This window comes from Cherax quadricarinatus, chromosome 7, assembly GCF_038502225.1.
Source record: "Cherax quadricarinatus isolate ZL_2023a chromosome 7, ASM3850222v1, whole genome shotgun sequence".
In the NCBI taxonomy this organism is placed as follows: domain Eukaryota; kingdom Metazoa; phylum Arthropoda; class Malacostraca; order Decapoda; family Parastacidae; genus Cherax; species Cherax quadricarinatus.
The window spans coordinates 25,364,551-25,392,231 of NC_091298.1; the positions used below are offsets into that span (position 1 = coordinate 25,364,551).

At 38.2% G+C, this 27,681-nt stretch overlaps 1 protein-coding gene across 1 annotated transcript in view; it reads left to right on the forward strand.

The window, feature by feature from the left end:
• Nucleotides 1-6,976, forward strand: part of LOC128687000 (serine-rich adhesin for platelets-like) — a 42,503-nt gene extending 35,527 nt beyond the window's left edge. Inside the window, exons 5-7 of the mRNA XM_070082106.1 lie at nt 790-941; nt 3,216-3,326; nt 5,489-6,976. Of these exons, the coding sequence (XP_069938207.1) occupies nt 790-941; nt 3,216-3,326; nt 5,489-5,653 (428 nt within the window). The 3' untranslated portion in view covers nt 5,654-6,976. The remainder of the gene's footprint in view (nt 1-789; nt 942-3,215; nt 3,327-5,488) is intronic.
• The last annotated feature ends 20,705 nt before the right edge of the window (nt 6,977-27,681 follow it).

Below are 27,681 nucleotides of genomic sequence, written 5' to 3' on the forward strand. Positions count from 1 at the left end.
TGTGCTTCGTCACAAATTACTAACGTTCTTTAACTATGAGAACTGGAAATGATTTTATCTTTATTTTGTGCACCTGAGGTATTAGATGATGGCATGGTTGAGCGCCAGTTATTACAGCAAACGTGAGGTCATCATTATCCGTCTCTTTGTCTTAGTCACCAACAGATATTTCAAAATAAATATAATATTCAGTGTGAAACATAGTATCAGGGTCAAATCTGTTCTTGATCTGTCAAGAACCAGTGTAAAATCTGCATAAGTAACAGAACGAGTTTGGAGACAGTCTACAAGCTGGTAGGTCAATTAAGCTTGAAGCTATCGACTAATCAAAGGGTCATTAAAGCTGTATGTAACCTGTTTACCGCCAGTCAAGAATATTTTAATCCCTAAAATAGGGACTAAACTTTTTGCGTATATGTACTGAGAGATACACACCTCTCGGTGTTTATACTCTGCCTACAAGCTCTACCGGTAGCTACAATCTGAAAAAAAATAAAAATGTACGCAAGTCTCGTGGTTTCTTGTAAAGAGAGGTCTCTAGGGATCGGTTCTTGGCCCAGTCGGTTTCACAATGCATCTAAATGATCTCAAAGTATAAAAATTTTCAGATGATACTAACCAAAAGCCATTCTCGACCTTTCACATTATATTAAATGTTTATACAAAAATTTATTAGGTATTATATGTACGGTAACGACGCATCCATATTGACATTTTGCATGAAATGAACAGAGCACATATTTCCCATTCTGTGCCTTGTGATCATGTCCCATCTCTCTCTCCCGCCAGTAGATGCGTGTGAGAACAGCGAAGACGCCCTTCCGAAATCCCTGGAGGACTTAGCCAAAGCCCTTGGTGCCTTGGTAGCGGAGCCCAGCAGCAACGGGCTACAACGGGATGTCACCTGTGCTGCTCACAGAACACTCACTGCCTTTTCTCAGGTAACACGTGAAATTCTGTTCTTAAAAGAATTGCCTTGTAGAAAGTCCCAGTGAACGAAGTTTCTTTTAACTTGTAACGAGTGTTGCTGAAAATCACGTCCATTCCTATTATCTTTTGCGTTTATATGCAATGTCTTTTAGTTAAACTGATACATATGTATGGGTTGAAAATCTGATGAAACTACGTTTCGTTTCGGAGTAAGGGAGCTTCAAGCTCCACGATACGGAAACGCAACCTAAATAAAAAAAAATCCAACGTTGAAAATGAGTTCACTTACCTTAACTGATTGTCAAAATACTTGTACCATTCATACTCTGGCCTTCAGTCTCAAGAAAAGACACATTTACAAAGTGCTTTGGTGAGTACGTATCGTTCCGAGTACTGTTTTGTCATTAACTTGATTAAGCTCTACACAGAGCAAATCATTTTCATAGTAAAAGCATGTGTTGCGCCTGTATTTTCTTGACCGTCTGTAGCATGTATTGGTATAAAATGTATTCAGTCTTCAAGAAACGACAGCTATTTTATAACACAAATAGCTCATTTTATGATTGTCTTGCATGTAATCGACTGCATATATAGGTGGTAAAACAAGAGACTTTAGCTGCTTGGTTAATGGAGTTTAAAGCCTCTCGATTGCACTAGAGGCATTTATGTTGCACGATAACGTTCGCGCCACCAGACAAAAATACCTTAATCCCTAAACTAGGGATTAAAGCAAACTCTCGGTATATATACGCTGAGAGAAATATACCCCTCAGGGTATATATTCTGTGGAGAGAATTTTTCTTTGCTGAATATTGCGGTGTTATTGACTTACACACCACAAGAATAACTAAAAAAACGTCGCTTTTACTATGTAACTTTATTGGTTAATATATGTTTACTATATTAGCTTATTGTTATACTCCACCGAGCCCAGGAAAAACCATTTATAGTCACATGGGATTATCTCGGTGGCAGTAACGCCCTTGCCTCTACCTCCTCCTTTTATATTACCTTTTTCTTCAAGGAAATAAGAAGGAGGCTGCCTTGATGCTGGTGAAGGGCTCTTGATCCAGTTGAAACTGCCTTCCAGTGTATCAAATCTGATTCTCTCTCCCTTCTCAAGGCTCTGTGACCTTTACAGGTTTAACCCTTCTCCCATGATTACAGTACCTAATTCTAGCTTAGCATGCTTTTACCGACTTTAACAACTCGCTTGGCATGATTTTAAGGTGGCAGAGGCAGGATTGATGATACTCGGGGATACGTTTATCCAATTGTTTTAGTTTTTAAACAACTGAAGATCCTACATGACGTCACAAACCTCCTATCATTTGATTCGCTACTCACTGTAGCAGATCAGGATCTGTGTGTGTGATTGATCTCAATCCTGAATATCTTGCTCATATCACTTATGATTAGATGTGACCCGCTCATACTGTCACCTGCAACCTCATCTATAGGTATTATGATCTCCAACTGAGAATATTATATCCAATGAAACACCATACAGAAAGGGGTTACACAAGTTCTGTATCTTCAGTTGGTTATTACTAAATGTTGGTCCTCGGTGGAATTCAGGCATTATTCTTAATTTTACGACACTTTAAAGCCTATCTACACCATGAGGGAAATAGGTATTTCTTGAAGCACTTTTTTATGGGGAGATATTAGCTGAAATAATACCTTTATATTGGCTCGTATGCCAGGTCAGGACCAATCAACGGTTAGTATACGTCAGTCGACGGGCCTAACCAATCACAGTGAACATAAACACACGCACGAAAGTTTTTTATGCCGATAAGAGAGGATGTTAAGAACTGTTACCTTACGTTATTGAAGGCTACGTTGGGTTACGTTAGGGGAGAACCATCTTATTAATACGGAACCGAAGACCAAAATTAAGTTACTACCCCTTGATCTAACATTCTTAGTGTTTGTACCTAAACTTGCTATCATATAAAGTACATTCTAGAATGGAAGTACATTTGGCACATATCTCTGGAGTGCACAGCAATATGCTGAGTCACTATGATGACACTACTATTTATAAGACCAGTGACGCGATATATTTGGTCAGTGTACACAGCTGTGCATAGAACTATTGAGCTATATGTTTAACTGGTATACACAGTTGTTAACTGACTGCATTAAAATTTACATGGATTAGTAGGCTTTTCCATAAATCCTGAATCGTTCATAAGGGTGTCTTAATCAAGATAACTATCAATACATTAGAGCTCCACATAACAACATTTAATTGTGTTTTAAAAAAAATTCATCGGCAGGTGGTACGTGGAAGCAGCCAGCTAAGCAGCAATGAACGGGAGGAGGTAAAGTCGCTCCTGCGCCATCTGAATGACGAAAAGATGAAGGAGGTGGCAACCATTCTGTCTAAGGTCAGTTAGTGCCATCTTCCAGACTAAGATTGTGTTATCGACGTGGCAGACGAGCTCACTATGCCTTTTTAAATAGAATTTGCTATTAACAGTGACAGTCTGTCAGTCAGAACTCACTAACTCATCGTGTTTTTCTTCTTTTTTTTCAAATTGCGAGATATACTCCTGTCCAAGAATACATTCCTTATGTTACTGTCTATTACCCCCTTTCGTGATAGGCCTGTATATAGTATCTCAGGAAAGACTCATCCCGGATACAGGTCGTTATTCTCTGTATTTCAAATCTACGAATAGTAAACATCATGTTTTCTGTATATAATTTTCGCCCAGTTATATTAAGGGTTACCTGTTTGAGAATACGGTTAAAAATCGACTGATCTGCTACGTAAAAGGCGGTGTTTTTTTCCAGTATCAATAAGGCTTTTCTAGAATACATTACACCCATAACATCCTTTTAGACTGGGATCATGGCAAGCCTGTCCTGGACGTTTCTTTCAAATCTGAGCTTCAAGTCCGACAGAGAAATGCATAACGCGAAGCTACATACCTTGTAAGAGTGGGCAAGGTAATGTCTTGGGTGTATGATGGTGACAGACTGAGCAGGCTTTCACTTTTTTTTAATTCATATATCGTTCTCAATTTCGGAGAATTGTATGCACATGGGATGAAACATTGCTGAAAGCTCCTATATTCTGTTCACTGGTTTTTATATGCCAGCTTCTTTTAGGCATTTTTTTCCTTCCTGTTTTCCTCATTCGTAAATATCCAAACGTTGTTTCATGGGATGAATTTATTCACGACTGGTGTTATGGGTCCTGCAAGAATACATGTGCACTTAAATTTTCGTGTTAGTGTCACGTGTTGTGCCACTCATACATATTTTGTCACATTCTAAGCAAGGGATAGTGTAGACGATGTTTTTCTTTTCAGTGCAGTTGTGTACTGATTGGATCACGTTTGTTAGTTTTCAAGGTGCCACTTTATACAGTTGCTTTGTGATCTGTCTAAGATTAATCTGCGGTGTGGATTTACTGGTTTTACTTAAGATTATGTTAAATATTTTGTCTGTATTATCATGTGAAATGATTGGGGAACCTTCAGTCTGTATGCAGGTACGTAAAATATTTTTTTTGTTCACCCACAAAGACATTGGCCATGTACTTTTATCAGCTTCATTCACTCAGATCCTGATCTGTTTTTATAATGATTCCAGATTTTCTTGCTGAAGGAATCTAAATATCCTGAATCCGTCTTTAAATTTAGTTTAAAGTATATCATGTATATAAGTGTTAATGCTGCGGTACGAAGGCAAAATATTCAGAAAAACTTCTGTTACTAAATCTTTTCGTGAAGCACTATCTCAACATGAGCTTATTCTGGATATTGTATTTGTACTCATACTAGCGACTGTATATCCAGAATAAAGGGCGCAATCTCTCTAGACAGTAATATCGAGGAGACTTTACTTCCTATCATAAGTATTTGATCAAATCTAAGTGAGAGATACCCACTTACCGGCGAGCATCTTTTTCGGGTCTTTGACTGAAGGTTCACATGGGCCATAACTCTTTTTCAGAGTATTGTAATTCCTGAATGTTTTGGTAATGCAATTTTCACATCAATTTTCCCTCCCTCTATGAGGGCTATATTCCCATTTTTACAAACGATTATAGGAAGACGCAGATAGGGCATGGGTTATAATCTTCACTGGTTCTGAGCAACCAGGAGACAACCTGGATTATTATTTTGGATCGGGGATATGGTATAGATATTTCAGTTATTTAGTGCTCCAAAGAGAAACTCTGAGACTCCCATTTTTTTTTCAATGTTAACTAGGAAATTGACACCCTCCCGGCCCAGCAAGAATCTGAACATTAGTTTAAGTAAGTTACACTAGTGTTGAGAATAAATGACCAGACATGTCATTCTCAAGTTACAGAACGAAAACAATGAAAAAAAAGTAAAAAGACAAAAAGAAAAACTAGATATTATTATTTAACGAATTATTGGTAATATTATTTAACGAATTAAGTATTCTTGTATTTTTTTTATTTAACGATCCTTTGCTTGTTTCCATCTTCTGTTATTCTGTTTTGTCTTATTTTTCCCGCTTTTGGGTCGTTTCACTTAATCTTCCTATCACTTAACGTTTTTCCCCGTAGAGCGAAGATATTAACACAGCCAAGATGGTTGAGCTGGAAAAAGAGCTGGAGCAGCTGGAAGGCCGCAAGAGGCAGCTACAAGAATCTCTCAGGCAAACTGATGTCGCTGCTGGAGCTCCTGCTGATGCTGCAGTTGCAGCTGCTGCGCCTGTCGCCCCGGCCTAAGGCAGAGCTATGGAAGAGGCTGCGTGCGCCACCATCCTTGACGACTTCGACTATATTTTCGAGAATCTATGAACGGGTATGTCACTGCTGAGTTACCTGGTCGAAACCAAGATTCACAAGATGTACTGTGATGTACAAGTAATCATTGCTTTAGATGAAGAATAAAATGCACTATTAGTGATGAATATATATCAGAGGAAAGAAAAGCAGGAACAAAGAATTAAACTGGAGAGAGAAAACGGAGAGGGAGAGAGAGAGAGAGAGAGAGAGAGAGAGAGAGAGAGAGAGAGAGAGAGAGAGAGAGAGAGAGAGTGAGTGTATGTGTGTTGTTTTAGATAAAATTATGCAAAATATCAAAGTCTGTGAAGGCAGAGGAGAAAGTCAGTATGTGAAACTCAATTCTGGACATTCCAGCCAAAATTTCCCTTGTATAGAATGTATTCATAACGTATTTTTTATAAAAAAAAAAGTATTAGCCTAAATTAAAGGACATATCTTACAATATTAATTATAGCAAAGTATATAATACTGTGAATGTTTCTTTGATGAACATCAAGAAGATTTCGCATCAGTATTCCACATGTCATTGTAAATCACAAAATGCTTTTGTACTGTGGTGACATAAGATGATTTCAAAATGTATTATATTTTGGGTTAGATTAGGTTAACATAAATTAACCAGATTTAGCCAATTATAAAATTATTATAAAATAACACAAATGTTAAAATGCATTACGGTGAGAATATGTTCTAACAGAATAGAAATTGAGAAGCCACAGAGAAGAATTTTTGCTTTTGTATCAAATCTGCTTTTTCGACTGTCTTAAATAATATTAAAAAGAAAGCGATGTTTTGTTAGCGGGTTAATATATTATAATCGAGTGTCTGAATTGTTGTTAAATGAGATGGCAACAAATCTGTTAGCGTTTGTGATTCCATATTGTCACTGGACGGCGTAACAAGTGCGTTCTCAGTTTCTCTCATCAGTAACTTCAAGTACACGTGTGTGTGGGCTGGTGTGTTCTTGCTTCTGTCATCCACATGGCATGGAGTGCAAAATTTAAGAGGAAACGAATTTTATCAGAATATGCATATTACGAAGCATTCCAAGATGATGATAATAATGTTTTTATTGTGCAGAAGTAAATGGTGGAATAAATATATTATTTTCAAACTTAATTGTGTGTTGATACCATATAAAACAAATAACATGTTTGTCAATAACCTTGAGGACTGATACATTCCATTCCTGTGATGCACTTACTATGGATCATGCTGCTGCTTATATACACATGTCATAATAAAATAAATTGATCAAAATTTTATATGCATTTTTAAGAAGACTCGTACCTATTTACAAAGTTCATAAAACATTAAAAAAAAGCCAAATCCATGGTAGTCATGCAAAGCTAAGTTATTCATCTAAAAAAAACAACACAGGCTCAAAATCTGTAACTCCACTGACTCGTTACGTAGTTTATTACCAAATTTCAGCTGATTTAATAGTAACATGGAAAGGACAATACCTAGATAAACATTGCATGTCGGTGGAGTCGGGCGGTCTGAATACTAGCTGTGGGTAAGTTGTAGATAGTGACAATTACCATTTTTTCTTGATAAAATAATTTCCTGGTTGATATATACCGTGACATACAGATGCATGTCTCAGCGTGTATATGCTGAGAATTTTCTGTAACCCCTATTTTATAGAATAAAGGTTCTTCACTGGTTGTGAACATGTTATATGCGGCCATAAAAAATACCCTTGTGTAGCCGATATGCTCTAAACCCCCACTAACTAGCCTACCAGTACATGAAGAGAACGGAGACTTTCGTGATTTTCTTTTGAGAGGTCAGATACTACCCCTCAAGGGTAGGACCCAACTGGTAGCCTTGTTATATCAAATTTCATTAATAGGCTTAGGATCCTGTTATCTAACAGTGGTGGACATAAGGTACCACTGGTACACCATACAACTGTCCCAAGGTCACCAGAGATGTGTAAACTTTTTCTTTGTAGATTTACCGGTATAATCGCCCTGCCCGGGCTTTTTCCAAGAAGTGGGTCGGCCTTGGCTCCCTGTAGTGGGAGTGTTTCAGTCCAATGTCTACCATGGGAAGAGGTACAAGTACCTCATCTTCTTGGACTAGCTTTCCACAGGCCTATCCACATTCCTCGCCCCCATGGGGCTCGGATAGAGAATCTACGCACCTTGGGCTGACACAAATCCTGCCCACACTGGGCTTGAAGGGTGTGGAAGCTGCATAGCAGCAGATAATGTCAGGAGGTGCAAAGGCAGCAAACAGTACAGGATTCTTTTGGAGCCACACCCCAACTTTGGGCATTAAGCCCAAGTGCTGGGAAAGCTCAAGAATTTCTCTTACTGTGTGTGTTGCTGCTGCTACTACTTAACTTGTCGTTGCATTCTGAGAGATGTGTAAACATGAGATAATGTATATATATATACATGTATCAGGTATTTAATGCAGATCGTCTACAGGAGGATCATTAAGGCTGCGTGCAACTTTTTTTTTTTTTTGGGTTGACAAGGTTAGGTTAAGGATCCTTAGCTTTATTGACAAGCTATTTATAGGTTAAGGATTCCTATCTTTATTGACATGCTAAGAGCTGTTACCTACATCAGCTCATTCGAAAGCATTTTTATTGTTATGAAACATACAAGTAGGGAATACGATGAAGTTGGAGCCATCTGTGGGCTAGCATTTTCATCTGATCAACTGACATTATCTCGTTGACATCATGATGCTGTACGAATGTGTTCCATACTCTAGTCATCCTGGGGATAAATGATCTCAGATGAAGTGATGATCTGGAGAAGGGTACAGCCAGAGTGAAGTTACTGCTTTCTGCCCGTCTTGTGGTATAGAAGCTTGCTTCACGCTGTCCTCGACCACCAGTCAAGTAAACTTTAATTCCTAAATAGGAATCAAAGTAAACTCTCACATTATATGTACTGAGTGACATTACACCTCAAGGTGTGTATATGCTCATAAGAACATGAAATATTCTTTCTCAAACTTATATATAACAGCGAATATGAAAACTTAAGTCTGACAGAATACGAAAAAGAAATGGCTGGTGTTGAACGCGATACGAGGATGCAGGTCATGTATTCAGGTATGGTTATTTATTCAGGTACAGGTACATATAAATAGTTACATAATTATACTTACTGTACGAGTTAATTAAAAAGCTATGAAGGAAATCAAACTAATTTTTGGGTCACTATTTGGTTTATTTTAGTTCACCCTCAAAATTGTTTTCTTTCTTCTTCTGTCATCGTTCTCATGTACTACGTTAGGTATAACTGAAAGTTCTCTCTGTAGGTGAAAAATAACTGACCAGTTAGAGAAATAATATACTATTATTACCACTACTGCTGCTACTACTACTACTACTACTAATAATAATACTAATAATCTTAATTTCTACAAGTACATGATAGAGCTTATACCGACCTAACTACATCAACGACTTCCCGAAATGCTAAGCATGCTAGTCCCCTCAAGGAAAGTTCCTTGATGCTGGTGAGGGGCTCTTGATTTAGGGAACTGGATCTGTGCTCCAGTTTTCTGAATTAAGCCTGAATATCTTCCATCCCCTCCCCTCACACAGGCGCTGTATAATCCTACGGGTTTTGCGCTTCCCCTGTACGAGTTAATTAAAAAGCTATGAAGGAAATCAAACTAATTTTTGGGTCACTATTTGGTTTATTTTAGTTCACCCTCAAAATTGTTTTCTTTTCAGCATCACAAGCCACCACTATCCTAAACAATGCTAAAAGTCTATCAGTACTTAACTACAACATCAGGTCCTTAAGCAAACACTATGATGACCTCCTAGCACTCCTTGAATCACTAAAGACACCCTTCTCCTGCATTATTCTTACTGAGACCTGGCTTAAGCAGGACACAATAGATATCTACCCTCTACCAGGATACACAGCAATTCACAACTGCAGAACAAACCAAGTTGGGGGTGGTATTGCAATCTATTACTCTAACCAATTATCTTGTCTTAGCACCACTTGCTTTAGTGATGAATATGGGGAATACATTTTTGCTAATTTTACTGTAAAAAACCTTAAGACGCCTATAACAATCGGTGCCATTTACCGGATACCTCACACAAACATCCCAAATTTCAGTGAGAAATTAAAGTCACTAATAACAAACAGACAAATGAATAAGCACCACCTTCTCTTAGCTGGAGACTTCAACATCAACCTTGGCTTACTAGATGATCTGCCTGTAACTGATTTCATCAACAATATGAACAACACACTTCTCATACCAACAATAACTAAACCAACCAGGCTCACTGAGACAAGTGCAACCATAATAGACCACATATGGACCAATATACTAGCCCCCCTTAAATCAGGGATAATCACAGATAGCACTACAGACCACTACCCTACCTTCCTCCTGACAAACATTAGTAAACCACCACTTGAATACAACAAAGTCTCATTTAGACTCCATGACGAGGCCTCAGTAAGGAAGTTCACAGCTGACCTAGAGACTGTTGATTGGCCTACAGAATTCTCCAAGGCCAATGGTATTGATGACTGGACAGACATCTTTCTTAACAAATTACTTAGACTATACGACAAACATTGTCCTATAAAAACAAAACAGATCACAAACAAACGGCTTGGTTGCCCATGGCTAACCAGCACCATTCTGAAATCCATAGACAAGAAACACCAATATGAAAAGCAATATAGACAGGGCTTAATACACAAAGATACTCTTAAACACTATTCATCAGCTCTCACCAAATAAAAAAAGCCAAACAACTATACTACTCCAGTAGATTCACAGACACTAGAGGAGATATAAAAAAGACCTGGAAAGCACTCTCTCAGATTCTAGGGACCCACAAACTGAGGAAAACCAAGAATATTGTCCTAACTAAACCTAATGAAACACCACTACATCCCACTGACACAGCTAACAAGATAAAAGACTTCTTCTCAAACATAGGATCTAATCTCGCCAGTAAAATCCCACATACCAATGCCCATGCCGGGGACTACCTAGATGGTAATTTCCCTAATTCCTTCCATCTTGCACCAACTGAGCCCACGGAAGTCATTGGAATCATAAAGTCACTTAAAAATAACTCGGGGAATCTGTCTCATGTCCCACCATTACTGTACAAGCGAGCGGCCCATGTCCTTTTGCATGCTATTTCATTACTTTTTAACAAGTCAATAGAGACTAGCACCTTCCCGAAACTACTCAAGATGGCAAGGGTTACACCAATACATAAAGGTGGTGACCCTACAGACTTAAACAACTATAGGCCAATATCTAACTAACCATTGCTATCCAAAATCTTTGAGAAACTCGTGTACAAGAGACTGTATTAATTTATAACGGCTCAAAACATACTCAACCCCTGCCAGTTTGGATTCAGGAAAAATAAAAGCACTAATGATGCAATCATAAAAATGCTAGATCTGCTTTACACAGCATTGGAAAATAAGGAATATCCACTAGGAATTTTTATTGACCTAAGAAAAGCTTTTGACACAGTAAACCACCAAATCCTACTCCACAAACTTGACCACTACGGTATAAGAGGCCATGCGCTTGCTTATTTCAAATCTTACATTACTAATAGGTATCAGTACGTCACCATTAAAGACACAGCATCAGCAACACGGCCACTTGATACTGGAGTTCCGCAGGGAAGTGTCCTTGGTCCCCTGCTCTTCCTCATATACATCAATGACCTTCCAAACGTATCCCAACACCTGAAACCCATTCTCTTTGCTGATGACACGACTTATGTCATCTCTCACCCTAATCTTGCCACCCTCAACACCATTGTGAATGAGGAGCTGATTAAAATATCGACTTGGATGACAGCCAATAAACTTACGCTTAACACTGACAAAACTTACTATATTATATTTGGTAGCAGAGCAGGAGATGCACAAATTAACATTAAGATTGACAACACTCTAATTACCAGAAATAATGGGGGAAAATTCCTAGGCTTATACCTTGACAACAACCTGAATTTCAGCACCCATATCCAGCATATAGCCAAAAAAGTATCCAAAACGGTTGGGATCCTCTCCAAGATACGATACTACGTGCCACAAAGTGCCCTTCTCACACTATACCACTCACTTATTTATCCATACCTCACCTATGCTATTTGTGCTTGGGGATCAACTGCAGCAACACACCTAAAGCCAATAATAACCCAACAAAAAGCTGCAGTAAGAATAATCACTAAATCCCATCCCTGGCAGCACACCTCCCCACTCTTCAAAGATCTAAACTTACTCCCAGTTCAGTATATCCACACTTACTACTGTGCAATCTATATCTACAGGGCCTTAAACTCTAATATCAACCTTGACCTAAAACGCTTTCTTGATAGTTGTGACAGAACCCACAGGCATAACACCAGACACAAACATCTCTACGACATTCCCCGTGTCCGACTAAACCTTTACAAAAATTCAATGTATGTCAAAGGCCCTAAAATCTGGAATACCCTACCTGAGAACTCTAGAACTGCAGACACATTCATCACCTTCAAAACTACCATTAGAAAACATCTTATCTCCCTGATACACCCCGTCAACTAACTACATGAATACCACCTGGTGGTTCACACTTACACTCGCTCACTCATTTGACCATAAACAGAAATATTAATCTCAGTCTTAAAATAATGAATCCTGTGATACTCCAATACTGAAACTATATACTGTGCCAAAACAAAAGCATTCACATTGCTAAACTCATAAACTAGTGTTTAGTCACTTAGCCATAAGACCAACTTACCTCATAATTTGTAATATTTTACAATTAAGAATAAAACTAAGTATGCCCGAAATGCCTAGCCATGCTAAGCGTTCTAGTGGTACACTCTGTAATCACAATTTTACTACATGTAAACCAAACAATAACCAAATTTCTGTAAACTCAGCATTGTAATCCTTATAGAGAATAAACTTTGAATTTGAATTGAATTCATTATGATATTAATCTAGCATGCTAGTGGCTTTCTTTGTGCTCAACAATACTTTATTACATGTAAACTACAGTTTTTTCTACACAGACCAATTTTACAGGCTAAGAGCTATTATCCTACCTCAGCTTATTTCAAAGCCCAGTTCAGACAATCTACACTGCTACCCCCCCCAGGATGCGACCAGCAACCGTCGACTAACATCCAGGTACCTACTTACTGCTAGGTGAACAGGGGCAGCAGGTGTAAGGAAACATGCCCAACGGGACTCGAGCCACGGACTCTCATTGTGGCAGCTGAGTGCACTACAAACCGAGCAAAGTGCAAAGGTTTGCAACGAGACTAGTCTCGGATATATAAAGTTCTGGGAGAAATCGACAAAGTAGACAGAGACAGGATGTTTCAGAGATGGGACACAGCAACAAGGGATCACAACTGGAAGTTGAAGATTCAGACGAGTCACAGGGATGTTAGAAAGTATTTATTCAGCCATAGAGTTTTCAGGAAGTGGAACTGTCTGGAAAGTAAGGTAGTGGATGCAGGTATCACTTTAAGAAGAGGTATGAAAAAGCTCATGGAGCAGGGAGAGAGTGGATCTAGTGGCAACCAGTGAAGAGGCTGGGCCAGGAGATATGAATCAACCCCTACAACCACAATTAGATGAGTACAATTAGGTGAACAAGGGGACACCCTAAGGTAATGTAAGTCTCAGTTGCAAAAATCTACAGACGGTTTTACAAATAATAGCATTACCTAAAAAAGACAAATAATGTGACTTATCTCCAGTAGTGGGATTATTAACCCGGAGAACAGTGAGTAACCAAGGATAACGGGACCTTAATAAGGTCCTAGAACCAAAACGTTTTCTAATAAGTATGTCCTAGTGTTTCTTCACGCATGTTTTTAAACTAATTTGTCAGTATCAGAGAGAGACTGGAGAAGAGAAAGGAAGAAATTTTCTCTGTATCTATTATACAATTAGGCAGAGTGCAAGAAAACATAGAGAAAATGAATCAAAAAATATAATAGATATTGCAATAAACATGCCCTGGGTCAGTTCACCAAGAATCAGCTCTTTGTAAAGAAATGTTACTAGATGTATCGGTCCGGCCTGAATCACTGCCAGATCAGAACTGAGAGAATAAGCAGGGAGGACCAGAAGACAGAATGGAGAAAGAACAGGCACGAGACGAGAGTGGTGATAGTAGCGGTGGTGGTGGTGGTAGTAGTATCACAATAGTGGTAGTAGTGAGTAGTAGTAGTGGTAATGGTAAAACAGGTGCCCGAAGTAATAGCAGTGAAAAAAATATCAGCGGTGGAAGTGGTAGTATAAAAAACAAAGAGAACAAAGGGGCACTGAAAGAAAGCTAATGGCCTTCCTTTCTGAAGGTGAAGGCCAATAAAGTACTACTTCATTTTCCTTCCCCACTGATGTCTTTCTTGTCCCAATTAACCTTCAACTGGACTCTAAAATGATTTTCCTTTCAAGGTAAATTCTATTCTAAATCTTTCGGTGTTGCTATGGGCTCTCCTCGGTCACATGTATTTGCTAAACTTTATAGGGAATGTTTCTAAACATTCCTACTTTCTACTTGATGGGGCACGTCCTTCTCTCTGGCTTTGCTGTATGGATGATGAGTTTGTTCTGTGGTCACATGACCCTTGTCTCTTCCAATCTTTTCTTGATACCTGTAACAATCTTGCTCCTTCTTTAAAATTCAAAGGTGAAAGGGAATTTAACTCTCTGCTTCCTTTCCTTGATGTTCATGTCCACTGCTCTGTGACTTTCTTTATCCTTTCACCACAAGCACAGTGGGATGCACATAAACTATTTTCTGTCATGCTTTTCACTCTCACACTTTTCCTGTGAAATCTGTTCTTTTCCTTCCCTACATTTCCCATCTTCAAAACCTTGACAACATTCTCTGCCCTCTAGCAATCAAACTGATTTTCGTCAAACTAATACCCTTCGTACTAATATTCCATACTTCTCTTATTACTGATGCTACCAGCGTTTATTCTATTTCCTGCTCTACCTGTCCTCTCCAATACTTAGTGAAACCAGCCGATCTCTTTCTGACAGATATAAAGAGCACAAAAGATGTGCTCGCATTAGAGACATCAATAATGTTCTTTTCTGTCATGTCTGAGATCATAAACATCCTATTAATTGATCCTCTGCTAAAACTATCCGCTCTTCTTCTAACCTTCAAAAACACCAACTTGTTGATGGAGCTGTTACTGACAACTTTTCTAACATGAATCTTAGTTATGGCTTTGTTTCTGTAGATGTTTGACTTTCATGTTACGTTGTCAAATATTCTAAACTTTTGAACACCCGTTACTTGACCTAACCTTGATCGCCTCCTCTCCTTCCACTTCGTTTCTCTTCTGCATTATCTTTGTTCTTTGCCTTTCCTGTCTTCTGCCTTGGTAGGTTCTGTCGCCGCCACGTGGGCGCTGACCTACTGAAGCGACTCTAAAGAAGCTCTTTACAACTTCTAATAACGCACTACCTATTTCATACATTTTCAACATTTGCCACATTGCTCTCCTATCCACCTTAACACAAGCTGTATCTAAATCCATAAATGCAACAGAAAGTTGTTTACTTTTATCTAAGTCTCTTACCTTTCCTAAATTATCCTTGTTCCTCTGCAATCGTACCTATAACAATATAATGTTTACGCCACTTTCCATACGTAAGTGTTTATTTTCCCAGATCTGATAGGATAAGAAGCAAGTGTTATCAGAAGCCGGTGATATCAGGAGCCAGTGGTATCAGGAGCCGGTGGTATCAGAGTAATCAAAAATAAGGGGTTATCAATTTGAGAGTTATTAGAAGAAGGGCTTTATCAGGGAGACATTAGAAGCAGGGATTTCCAGAGTGAGAGATACCAGAGGAAGGGTAATCAAATTGAGAGTTGTCAGAAGCAAGAGATATTAGAAGTTGGGGTTTCATGGTAAAGAAGAATGAGAAGCATGGGATATATCGGGGTAAGTTATCCGACGGAAAGGTTATCGTGAGAAGAGAGTTATCACATTCAGGGGTTAACAGGCTGAGAGTTATCACAAACAGGGGTTAACAGGCTGAGGGTTATCACAAACAGGGGTTTGCAGAGTCGTGGATTATCAAGGACGAGTTTTATCAGAAGCATGTGGTATAGATGATAAGGGTCAAATTGGGCAACGGTTATCAGGGGTAGGAGTTGTCAAGGACAAGGGGGATTATCAATGATATAAGTTATTAAGAGCAGAGGTTATCAAAGATATGGGTTATCACGGTCACGATATCAAGGGAAAGGATTTTCAGAAGCAGTAGTTATAGGTGACTGGGGTAGCCCCTTTGGGTCACATCACAACAGAGATACGTAAGTGTAGTCGCTGTACATAAGGGAAGTGACCTCAACCAAGACTAACATGAAACTGATGCAACTATATGTCCTTCCCAGGTCAAACACAGTTGACCATTCATACGTTTTACCTTAAAAAAAATATTCACTATTAATATTCTCTTCAAAATAATGCCTAATTGTTATTATGATCATTAATTTTCAACAGGATAAACTAATTACAGACTGAAAAATTTACCCTGCTGTGATTTTTTTTTAAATATGGTTTTAATATTGTATTTCATGGATCGCTAAATTCGTATGGGTCATTAAGCGATAAAGAAAAAGAGGAGGAGGATTGATCCTCCATCAGTGTGAAGGTCATTCTGCGAAAATAGTTGTCTTTGATTTTAATCAATTTTAGGTGACTAATAGGTCTTACTTTACCCTACCCCGAATTTTTAATACTGTCTACGTAAATCTAAAAGTTACACTGCCGACAATATTAAATAAAAACATGTTGCGCAACATGTTTTTCTTGGGACATCGTTTCGCTCTGTATTGTAGATTTTTATCAAATTGCGTAACGTGTTTTTTCTCCATTATCTACGCATTTAATATTCATAACATTTCAGCGTCATTGCCTTTTAGTTTCGTTTTTTCATGTTCACTGACATTAACTATCTCTCTGCTGTTAATACCAGTTCCCTAAACAGACACTCGCTCCATAACAAACTTTCATGTGGACGAAATTTCGCTATGAGTGCTTATCATGATTAAACTGTACTCAGATCGAAATGTTGTCCTAACATTGTTCGTAATTCTGCCAACATTATTACAACGTACTTTTTCTTCATTGTCGTTAAGAGTACTGTCAATAATGTCAAAATTATCTATAGGACATGTATTATAAATGTAGCCGCCAGTATGTTGGTTAGTAGGTATGTACCCTGTTACTCCTTTATATTCGTATTCCCCAACACCTCAAAACTGATTACTTATCATTCTAGTTTTACATATTTATATGGTTAAGGTATCACTAACGTTAATGTCTAGGTTTCTTAATGGCCCTTGTAAAATCCATGGACCTAAAAATCAACAAGTCAAGTAACCGTATTCTACACTGCGTACACTGTGTAGGTGGGAGTAGTTCAGTTGGAGCCGGTAGTAGCAGGACTCCACTAGCTTGGCAGACGGAGGTATCACTACACATATTATGCCTCAAGCAGAGCATGCAATGTCTCTCCTTTCCGGTCCTTCTCACTCTCCTATTTATCCACAAGAGTAGGCCATTTATATCCACCAACTTCTTGTGTTGAACGAATACATAGTACTTATTCAACATTGTTCTTCAGTGTAACCTACTCACCGTAACTGATGAAACACGAAATTTGTAAACCATTCCGAATTCCTGTTTTATCGCTTTTCTTTTCTGCCCCAAATTATATGCCTGTGAAGAGCTTTGCAGCAGTAGTTGTGGCAGCAGCAACAGCAGCAGCAGCAGTAGCCGTGGCAGCAGCAGCAGCAATAGTAGCCGTGGTAGCAGCAGCAATAGTAGCCGTGTGAGCGGCAACAGTAGCCATGGCAGCAGCAGCTGCAGCAGTAGCCGTGGCAGCAGCAGAAGTAGCCATGGCAGCAGTAGCCGTGGCAGCAGCAGTAAAAGTAGCCGTTGGAGCAAAAGCAGTAGTAGTAGCCGTGGCAGAAGCAGTAGCAGTGGTAGCCGTGGCAGCAGCAGTGGTAGCCGTGGCAGCAGCAGAAGTAGCAGCCGTTACAGCAGCAGCAGTAGTAGTAGTAGTAGTAGCTGTGGCAGCAACAGCAGTAGCCGTGGCAACAGCATCAGTAGCCGTGACAGCAGCAGCAACAGCTGCAGTGGTAGCCGTGGCAGCAGCAGCAACAGCAGTAGCCGTGGGAGCAGCAACAGCAGTAGCTGTGGGAGCAGAAGCAGCAGCAGTAGCCGTGGCAACAGCAGTAGCCATAGCAACAGCATCAGCAGCAGTGGTAGACGTGACAGCAGCAGTGGTAGCACCAGATACTTCCTCAAACTATTCGGAATCTTTTATCAATGTTCCCATTGTTTAATTATTTGTTTACACTCCAGTATCGCCAATTTGACCGCCCACGGCGGCTACTGTACTAATTGTCACGTTTGTGCATACAATATAATACTAGCAACAATATGGGTTATACTAGCAGGAAGAATACTAGCACAATTAATGGTTGTAGTAGGAATATCCTCAGCAGGATTGAAAGTGATAACAATAACGGTACTAGCAGCTGAAGTCGTAGTAACAACAGTATGGAGAGAAGTTCTGGCTAAACAGAACAGAGAAATGTTGTTTATTGAAAGGCTTATGAGGAATCTCAATGGTTACGTAAATTTTATTCTTCCTTTTAGTTGGTTCGAGTATGCTAGCGTCTATCGTTGAACGTTGTACGACCGTCCCGTTCAGCTGTGTACACATTTTTAAATGAATCTAAAAAAAAAAGAAGTACGCTACATTGCTGGTGTGCCCCAGGCGGTGCAGAGAGAAATTCACCTATTTATAAATGGTTGTGCAAGGACAGGCTTAGCAAAGTTATGAAATTGCTTCACTGAATTTTGACACAAAGTTTTGAAGTCATGTTTCATATTTTATTCCTTTACGCCAGAGTATGTGACTGCATCATGGGATCTTTCCTCTCATCGACAGCGAAATTGTTTTCACTTTTGTTGTCCTCGCACCCCCACAACAGTTTACTGTCAGTGAATATACAGCAGAATTCTTTTCAATAAAATTTTTGCTCCTGGTTTACGAGTGTCATACCAGACCGATTGCTCGCGTAGATCAGTCTCAGTCCCGTGAGATGGGAAGATATTTTTTTCTGATGAACCATGCCTTGTCCTCTCCATCTGTGGCTTAATGAAAATCACGACAGATTTTTTTTTATTACTGATTAGTTTTCTAAGTACTGAATACCTATGGAGGAGCTAACGGCAACTTTCTGAACAGGTCGAGCCTAAATTGGGGCCATTTCCTAATTCGTAAAAGTTCTCTGATTTGAAGTGAGTTGTGGATTTTGTTTGGAGTGCTACAATTGGACCAGGCATTGCTTTGATTATAGTGATTAATGTTGTGGTTATGGTATGTTATTTGCCAGTCCGTTAGTCACGAAAGGAGTAATATGGTATTGATAGTAAAATCTGGAATTAGTTGATGATGATAAAGTCACGAACACTTTACTTTAAAAATACTAAACAACAAAGCTGTTTTAGTACTTTGTAAGCAATAAAAAGTAACCCAATAAATTCTACTTTATGTTGCAAGTATATCAAACAACGTAGATGAAAATCAGTTCCTTGCAACATTCTAAGTTCAAAACATCGAATTAATATCCGCAACTTCCTAGACTGTCAAACGCAGTATAAAGGTTTACGCCCAATTTGTGAGTTACTTGTAAAGTGAATGAATGAAAAAGTATAGGATCACCTGAAGAGTGCCTCCTTCCTTCCCACCAGGAAAAACACTTAACCGATATATGGCGGTGCCATGTAGCTCCGTGGTGAGAGAATTCAACTTACACTCGCAAGATCCCTGGGCTCGATTCCCTGGCATGGGCAAACATATAGAGAAGCTTCTGTATACTCCTGCTTTCCCTGTCCATCTAACAGCACTAATAGGTACCTATGTGTTAGCCGACTGTTATGGGTCGCATCCAAGTAATTGTAGAATGTCATATCCCGTGTAAAAAAAAAAAAACACCCCAGGACTCTAATAAAACTTCATTACACTTTCTAAATATTCAAGTGCTGTGGGTAAAAGGCAATTGAGTACATTACGATAGTAATTATAAAAAAAAATGATGCTACGTAAACTCTTATTTTAGATAAATTCAGCTGTTTCATGCTAGAATAATTTTGTTGCAAAATTAACAACTGACACTCAAAAATTTACATACGTTTTGTTAACTTCTTAATACATATCTTACAATTTCAAGAGAGAATGAACAGAGCAGTAAACCTGTCAGAGTGTGTTTCACTCACACTCCAGGAGGGTAGATCATCTCTGCCTGTTTGATGTCTACTTGGCTGCTATCCAAGTAATGCGCTGTGATTCTTTCTGAGGAAAATAGTGTTTTTTTTTACAGGCATCAAAATTTAGCTACCTATTTATTTTAATTTGTTTCTGCCATTCCTGTTTATTGATATATTATTGGGTACGACTATTTTGTTAGTCCTGCTTTATCTAAATGTTAACCATTTTTCAATGAAATTAATTCATGAATATTTTCTATGTTTACAGCACGACTAAATTTGACTGAATTTTCATTGCTATACATTTGTAACATTTTTATCCAACTTGTGGGGTTTTGCTCATCAAGAAACTGAAAAGTGTCTTCTGTGGCGGGTCTTTATCAGTTAATAATCGATCAGTGGTTATGCATCCACTTGTATACCAGAAATAAATTTTCCATTTAAAGAACAAACGATCATTACTACAGAGTAGTTTTAGGAAAATTGAGAACATTTCTGAAGTGGATCCTAGTCATATAATAATCTTTTCCTTGAAAGATTTGTTAATTTGACAGAATCTTTCTTCTTAATTGTTCACTACTAAAAAGTTCAGCATCACATAATATGCTTTATTTTATTGATTGATTTGATATTGTGTAGAAAGCCTAAAACGATTCACCTCAGAAGCTGTCTAGCATGTACAGGAGTGTCCTATAAGTTACCACATGTCCAAGAATGTGCCAAATACCTCACATATCCTAGGAAATACAACATTGTGTCCTAGGATACACAACATATTGTACTCCGATATAACATTAAGTCTCGTAGAATATAGAACATAATGTCCTGTGATGTATCACAGTCTACACTGAATGGAGCACGAATCAACACTAGAACTTTATGAATGGTTATAAATATAGACAAATTATAAAAGAGCTCTGTCATAATATATGTCACTCCTCTAATGCAAACTATTTTCTTCCACAACACCAAGTAATGTTTCTTTCATATTGAGACAAAGTCTTTCCCTAGTAGCATCTCTCCGGGACCTTATCACATTACGTGGGATGGGAAAGGCAGCGAGGCCCTTGCAGTCGACCTCCGATAATCTCGTTTTCTTAGGAAAATGGATCTCGTGAAGTGTATTAAATAGTGGTTTGCCTTTGCATCGTTTTATTACTCGCTGATCCTTTCCAACTACAGTGAATAGTAATACACGGTTGAATGGAACTAGCAAATAGAGCAGTTGTCTTGGCTCTGGTTGGACCCAGTTTACTATGGGAAGGTCATGATGCTGAGGTCATGATGCACACTCAAAGTAATTTCACGGAATGAATGTCATACGCTTTTAAAAATAAAGTTAGCAGTTTGGCACTTCTGCACTAGAGTAGCAATTCCAACCATCTATGTATGATACACCAGTTATGAAAGTTCGAAGCCGATCAGAACGGTCTTCTAAATACATGAAAATCTGAAGCCGATCAGATGAGACGTCTTAGGTTATCAAGGAAAATCATGAAGGCATGAATTTTCTTTATACTCGTACTCATTAAGTATAATATTCAAGAGATCACTGAACTAGTGAAACTTAAAAGCGCCATGAAAAGGAGTTTGCAATATCCTCAGTTTCTTTTTTTTCCTCATTCACTTTATATTTCAAATTCTTTACAATCCATTAAATTTTTAATATGCTCGAATTTCCACACGTCCTATCAGACAACACACAGGGTAGCTGTGGGGCTGAAGTAAAAATTTTGCAAATTGGCATCTATACAGAAAGCCCAAGAAGAATCAAAAGCTTTTTCTAAACAGGTGAGACCTGCACTGACATAGACAACTTCGGCAATCAATCGGTAGCTGTTATAATTGATGGGAAGAAGACGTTTTCCCTGGCAAACTTGGGTTATGACATGCTGACTAAAAAAAATGTCTGCAAGATAATTTTTTTATGCCCGAACTTCTTTCCCCAACTGAGTCTTCCACCAGTTCCTATTGTCTCAAGATGTACTTTCAGACCATGACATGGATCGGATGGAGTGTAACAGTGATCCATTGAAATGGCGTTGAAGACTTGAAGACGATAAATTTGCACTCATAATGTATGGTGTGAATGCTGCATCTTGAAAGTAATATATTGCAAATGCAAGACAGGTTGCAGTACCCACCGTTGTAGTTATGGAAGATATTGGATCCATATACCTCTACATGTGGTGATGCTAACTTATATACTGTGAAACTCCTCGCCATCAGCCTCCAGAAGAACTAGAGGACGCTTTTGAGGACAAAACTGTGAGGGAGAAAGTATGACAGCTATCCTTTTTGTGCTATTGCATTTAATTTGATTTAAAAAATATTTTTTCATTATCAATATATCTGACTGTATGTTAAAAGTTACATTTCTGTCACTGATCTTAATTAGTTATACTTATAGTGAATTATATTACATGAACATGAGAACATGCAAAAAGTTTTTTTTTTTTTTGCAATATTAGTTAATATATTTCAGTATCCATACTTACAAAAATAATTAAAACAACCTTATGTAAAATTGCATTTTTAAGAACTTTCATATGTGGTAATTTTTTGTAGGATCAACCATTTAATGATTTATAGCCGAAAAGCTGATATATGCTAAATCATCCAAAAATAGAACAATGTTTTCAATCTGGTGTCCGTCACATGAATCCATACAGATGAAAATTTAAACTGACATTTGGTCTCTCAGTTTGGTATTCAACATTGCTCTGGCTCATGGACTATACCTAGGCTTATCATAATTTCTTTAACTCAGACCAGGACATTTTTAAGCCTTTGAAAAAAGAAAAGAAGCATTCATGAAATATAAAGTAGGTATATTTTCCTTAATTCAAACAAATAAGGTCTAAAATCTACCAATTTCTCAATTAGTGACTACAGATAAGGTAAGAACAAAAAGTATAGAGTATGGAATCACTCTTTGTAGAACCTTCATTAGTAATGGTTTGTTTTTCTTTATCTTCTCATAAAGCTCGCTGCAACTTAAATCAATGTTCATTTTGCAGTACATTACCCCTTGTACTGTCGATTCAGTTATTCTACCTCTTTCCTGAAACCATTCATCAGCGTTGTTTCTGTCCGAGACAAATTGACACACTGACCAGGACTTCGGGACAGGACTCAAAACGGGACAGTCCCAGTCACATCTCACAGTCAAATTTTTGCCTCTAAGATATCAATTTCATTGATATGAAATGAACAAGTTTAATAAATAGTTATATTTACGCACTGGCTCCAGTAATAACTTAAAGCTGTCCAAAGATTAGCGACGTTATCTTTGATATTTCACTCGTAAAATTTACCTACCAACTGATCAACAAGCAACATATTGAGAAATGAGTGAAATGCAGTACAATGCGATCCCTTACTAACAACGTTTCGCCTACACAGTGAACTACATTATTCCACAAACAGATCTCTTTGACTTGATAAATCTCATTGTGTGGGCGAAATATAATAAAGAATCGCATTATACTGCATTTATATCTCCTTTTTCCATCGTGTCGGTATTTTATATCATTTATCTCCTAGGCAGATATTGCCTGAAGTTAGTGATTTATGTATGTTGCAAACGATGCTAAAACTTCCAAATATGAAAGTAATTCAAGTTTTCTCATTTTTTATAAATGCTAATATGCCACTTAGTTTTTTAATAAAATAAAAATTTCATAAAACTGACAAAATTTAAAATTATTACGTTCATTATTTTAGTCCTTCTTGCGGTTCGAATTCTAGGCTGTTTCTATTAATGAGATTCAGACATCTGTGTTAACATGAGATTAAGTGATAAAGTTTAACACGTTCCTGACTTATACATTCTATAGCAGGTCATAAAGAAATCAATTTTAAAGATATAAATTGAAGTGTAGAAAGAATTAAGGTATTTTTAGTACTCTTAACTTTTTCATGAGGCTTCGAGGCCATGACTGTAGCCAGCAATGTCGAGTTCAGCCCCTCAACTGATCTGGTTAGGTCGTATAATGACCCGTAGCTGGAACTTTTGGTCATCTGATCAAAGGCTTCCCCTGGCTTACCGGTCCACCCCTTTAAAGTTTATGGTTATAATTACGACCATTAGAGTGAAATTTATCTAATGGGTGGTTGTCACACGGTAAGGAAATTCAATACTCAGATGCCGATAAAGCGTTTCTGAATCCATATTGTCGGTAACATAGTATCAGTTGATAATCTGAAAATGTTGTCTATTGTCAAACTAAAGAAAACTGAAACGACTGACAGCAGTAGCAATGATGTGAGAGTGCTGGCCCTGCCAGCTATGAAACCTCTTGGATTTGTTGCTTTTGAGCAACCTTTGTTTTAAAGAATATAAAGGCACAACACCGTGACTGGAACAATACACAGATAATCCGCACATAAGAGAGAGCAGCTTATAACGACATTTCGGTCCGACTTGGATTATTTACAGTCGCATTGTGACTTGCAAATAGTCAGAGTTGTACCGAAACGTCGTCATAAGCTTCTCTCTCCTATGTTCGGGTTATTTGTGTATTACCATTTGCTGAGTGTACTTAAACTCACCCTTTTCTTTAGCAAGTGCGAATTTGTTTCATATGATTTCATGCTCATGTCTGAGATGTAATATAAAAATATTCTTTACGCTTGACAACAATAAAATTTATTCCCCATGTTTTCGACTACTGCGTCAACCTAACCAAGTAACTTATATTATGCATGCATGTTTTTCCTTCCAGATATTGTCATTTGTATATTTTGCTACTCACGATGTTATTCTTATTTCAGGATTAGATCAGAGCCCTGAGGGACCTTATATTTTACAAAGAGATCCTCATATGCTTCTCCATTTGGTACCATTCGTTATAACCAATTAGAAATCAGGCGTTAATCCAAGCTTGAAATTGGTCTATAATAACATTCACGTATATTATAACCAGCAACCTTCAACATGGTGCCTTATCCACAGATTTCTTGCGATTGTATATTGCATATATAAGATTGTTATGTACGTATGTATGTAAACACAGAAATACATAAGGGTTAGGTGAATTCTTGACCTCCACAATCCTTGACTCTCGGTGACGGAAGTGTTGGGCCTCTTTTCATATAACAAGCTTGTTAACGGCTATATTTTTTATTATGTAATCTACCATCACCTAAAATTAATTATAATCCCTATTACAATTATAAAAGATGACAATCAAGATTCTTTATTTCTTATATTGTTTCCACTCAAGCCCCAGTGAACGAAACTTGCTAAGTGTTTCACAGGCCATTTTATTCTATAGTTTGTGAGTATTGTTACACCAAACACTTGTACTACATAAACAGCTTCATGTTTCTTCACTGTCGAAAACTAATAGCGACCTCAGCAAATAAATGACATCAAAAGTACTCATGTTATCTTAGGGACCATGTACTCACTCAATCCTGTCTCACTTCAATTCCTCCTCGTCCTCTCCCTCCCTCTCACTTCCTTCTCTGTGCTTGAGCTAAGGTCCCACGGTTACCATCCACAGAGAGGATCAAACTAGACAGGGAAATTGAGTTAGTGGTGGAAGTTAATGGATTCCTCCAGATAATTCTCCATTGTGGGGAAGATGCAAGTAAGGAGAGTGAAGGAGAAAGGAGGAAGAAGGGGACAGGTAGGAGAATAAAGAGAGAAGGACAAGATAAGAGAGGAGACGAGGCTGTGTGAAAAAGTGTCGCTTGTGTCGTGATTATACTCCAACACTTCAACCTTTGTCAACGATGAGAAGCTCAGTGTGAGATGTTCAATATAAGTTTATGTCTTGGCTATAAGAAAAGGAGACGGGGAGGGAGGGGGATGGAGGAAAGGGGGAAAGAGAAAGAAAGGAGAGAAAGAAAGGAGAGAGAGAGAGAGAGAGAGAGAGAGAGAGAGAGAGAGAGAGAGAGAGAGAGAGAGAGAGAGAGAGAGAGATTGGGAAAGCAGATAGTAGAGGACTTCTGCACTTGATACCGATATTATGTAACGAGAAATAAAAATAATCCATCGTATTGGGAAAAGGAACAAGAATTTTTCATTGGGATGATATATATGAACGGAAGATATGGGCTACAATTATCATTGTTGCAATAATACTAATACTACTGCAATATGCAATAGTACTAGGACTACTACAATAGTACTAGAAAGGAAAATCAGGTAGGAGAAAATTTGTGCACTTTACACTGAGACAGTCTGACTCTGGTAATGAACACCTTTCATTGAATAAATAGAATACTGGTCAGGGACTCGGTCCGTGGTCCTTGTATATACTAGGCCCAACACTGTAACTACTCGGTCACGGAGCTTACGAAAGGGGGATTTTAATACCAACTCAACTGTGTCTTGGTTGTATTAACAGCACCACCTTAATGAATCTAGATGTGACACACAACCTTCTTGGACTGTAGGATGGGACAGTAGGTTCAGAGTTGGTGCCACTGACACAACCAAATCACACTTATGCTGGTTGTAATATCCTATTTTAAGCTCGCTGAGTGGTTACGATATTGGGCTTGATGTGTACAAAGAGTAAGGTTCAGGTCTCCGAAATTATTCTGTTTTTACTGTCCTAGGTTAGTTTAATATAGACCATTTCTGATTTTGGTTTTCGTGTGATAACTTAAGAGTTTCTCTTCTGATCGGCTTCAAAATTTCAGTAAGCACGTCACTGGTAGGATTCATATTCCCCGCCAAGCTGCACCTTCCTTGTGTTTGGTAGTGTGATCCCACCATTACCACCAAATGTATTGTGAGGGACAATCCACCTATCCACAGAAGATAATTTGTAAGGTTAGGTTTGGTTTGTAGTACGTACCAGGGTGGATGAGAGTGTTTTTAGGTTCTGTAATACCAGGCCAAGCATGGTAGGACAGAATCCAGGACTAGGTCAGAGAGAGAGGAAGGTGTGAGTAGGCTGAAGGTCACCTTGTCAGAAAGTTGACCCAGGGATGCGTTTGCTGAGCTTTGGTCAGTATGGGAGGTCATACTGGCAAGCGCTAGGAAGCTTCGGTTTGGCGAGGAATTTGCTTACATTCCAACCCTAATGTAACCTACTCAGGAGGTGGTTGGGATTATTGTACTGTGTAGGTAACAATTTCTAAATTTTGTTTCTCGAATAGAATATTTTTTTTTCTTTAAATAATTAATGTTTGGCTTTTCTGATTGCATCTTACGAAAATCTTTCATTTTGGGCCAAGACTGTGTATTTTTAAAATTGTCAGTATTCTAATATTGTTAATAAATTGAGATTGGTTGTTTTTATTAATGCATATTCTGATTAGCTATAAAATTTTAGCTATTTTTTTTTTGTGTGTGTGAAAGGAAGTCTTGCTTTAATTTTGGGATGTCTAAGTTTTATTTTGTCAGTTTTATTTAAAGAAGTTTCCTAGGAATAACTAAAGAATGCCAATTCTGATCTGCTACAACCACCAAATGCTTATGTATGAAGTACTTATATAATGCTTTCGATTAATTTAGGTTGTAGTTGTCAGTCTGCCATATTTAGTGGAGAAATTTGAAAAAAGTGACAGTTTTATGCAATGTGGTAATTTGTGAATGTCTCATTCAATCGGCTTCTACCTTCTGAGAATGCATCTTCTGAGCGGCTTCAAACACAAAACCATTATTTATTTTGTGATATTGGTCTAAGAAAGCTAGAGACTG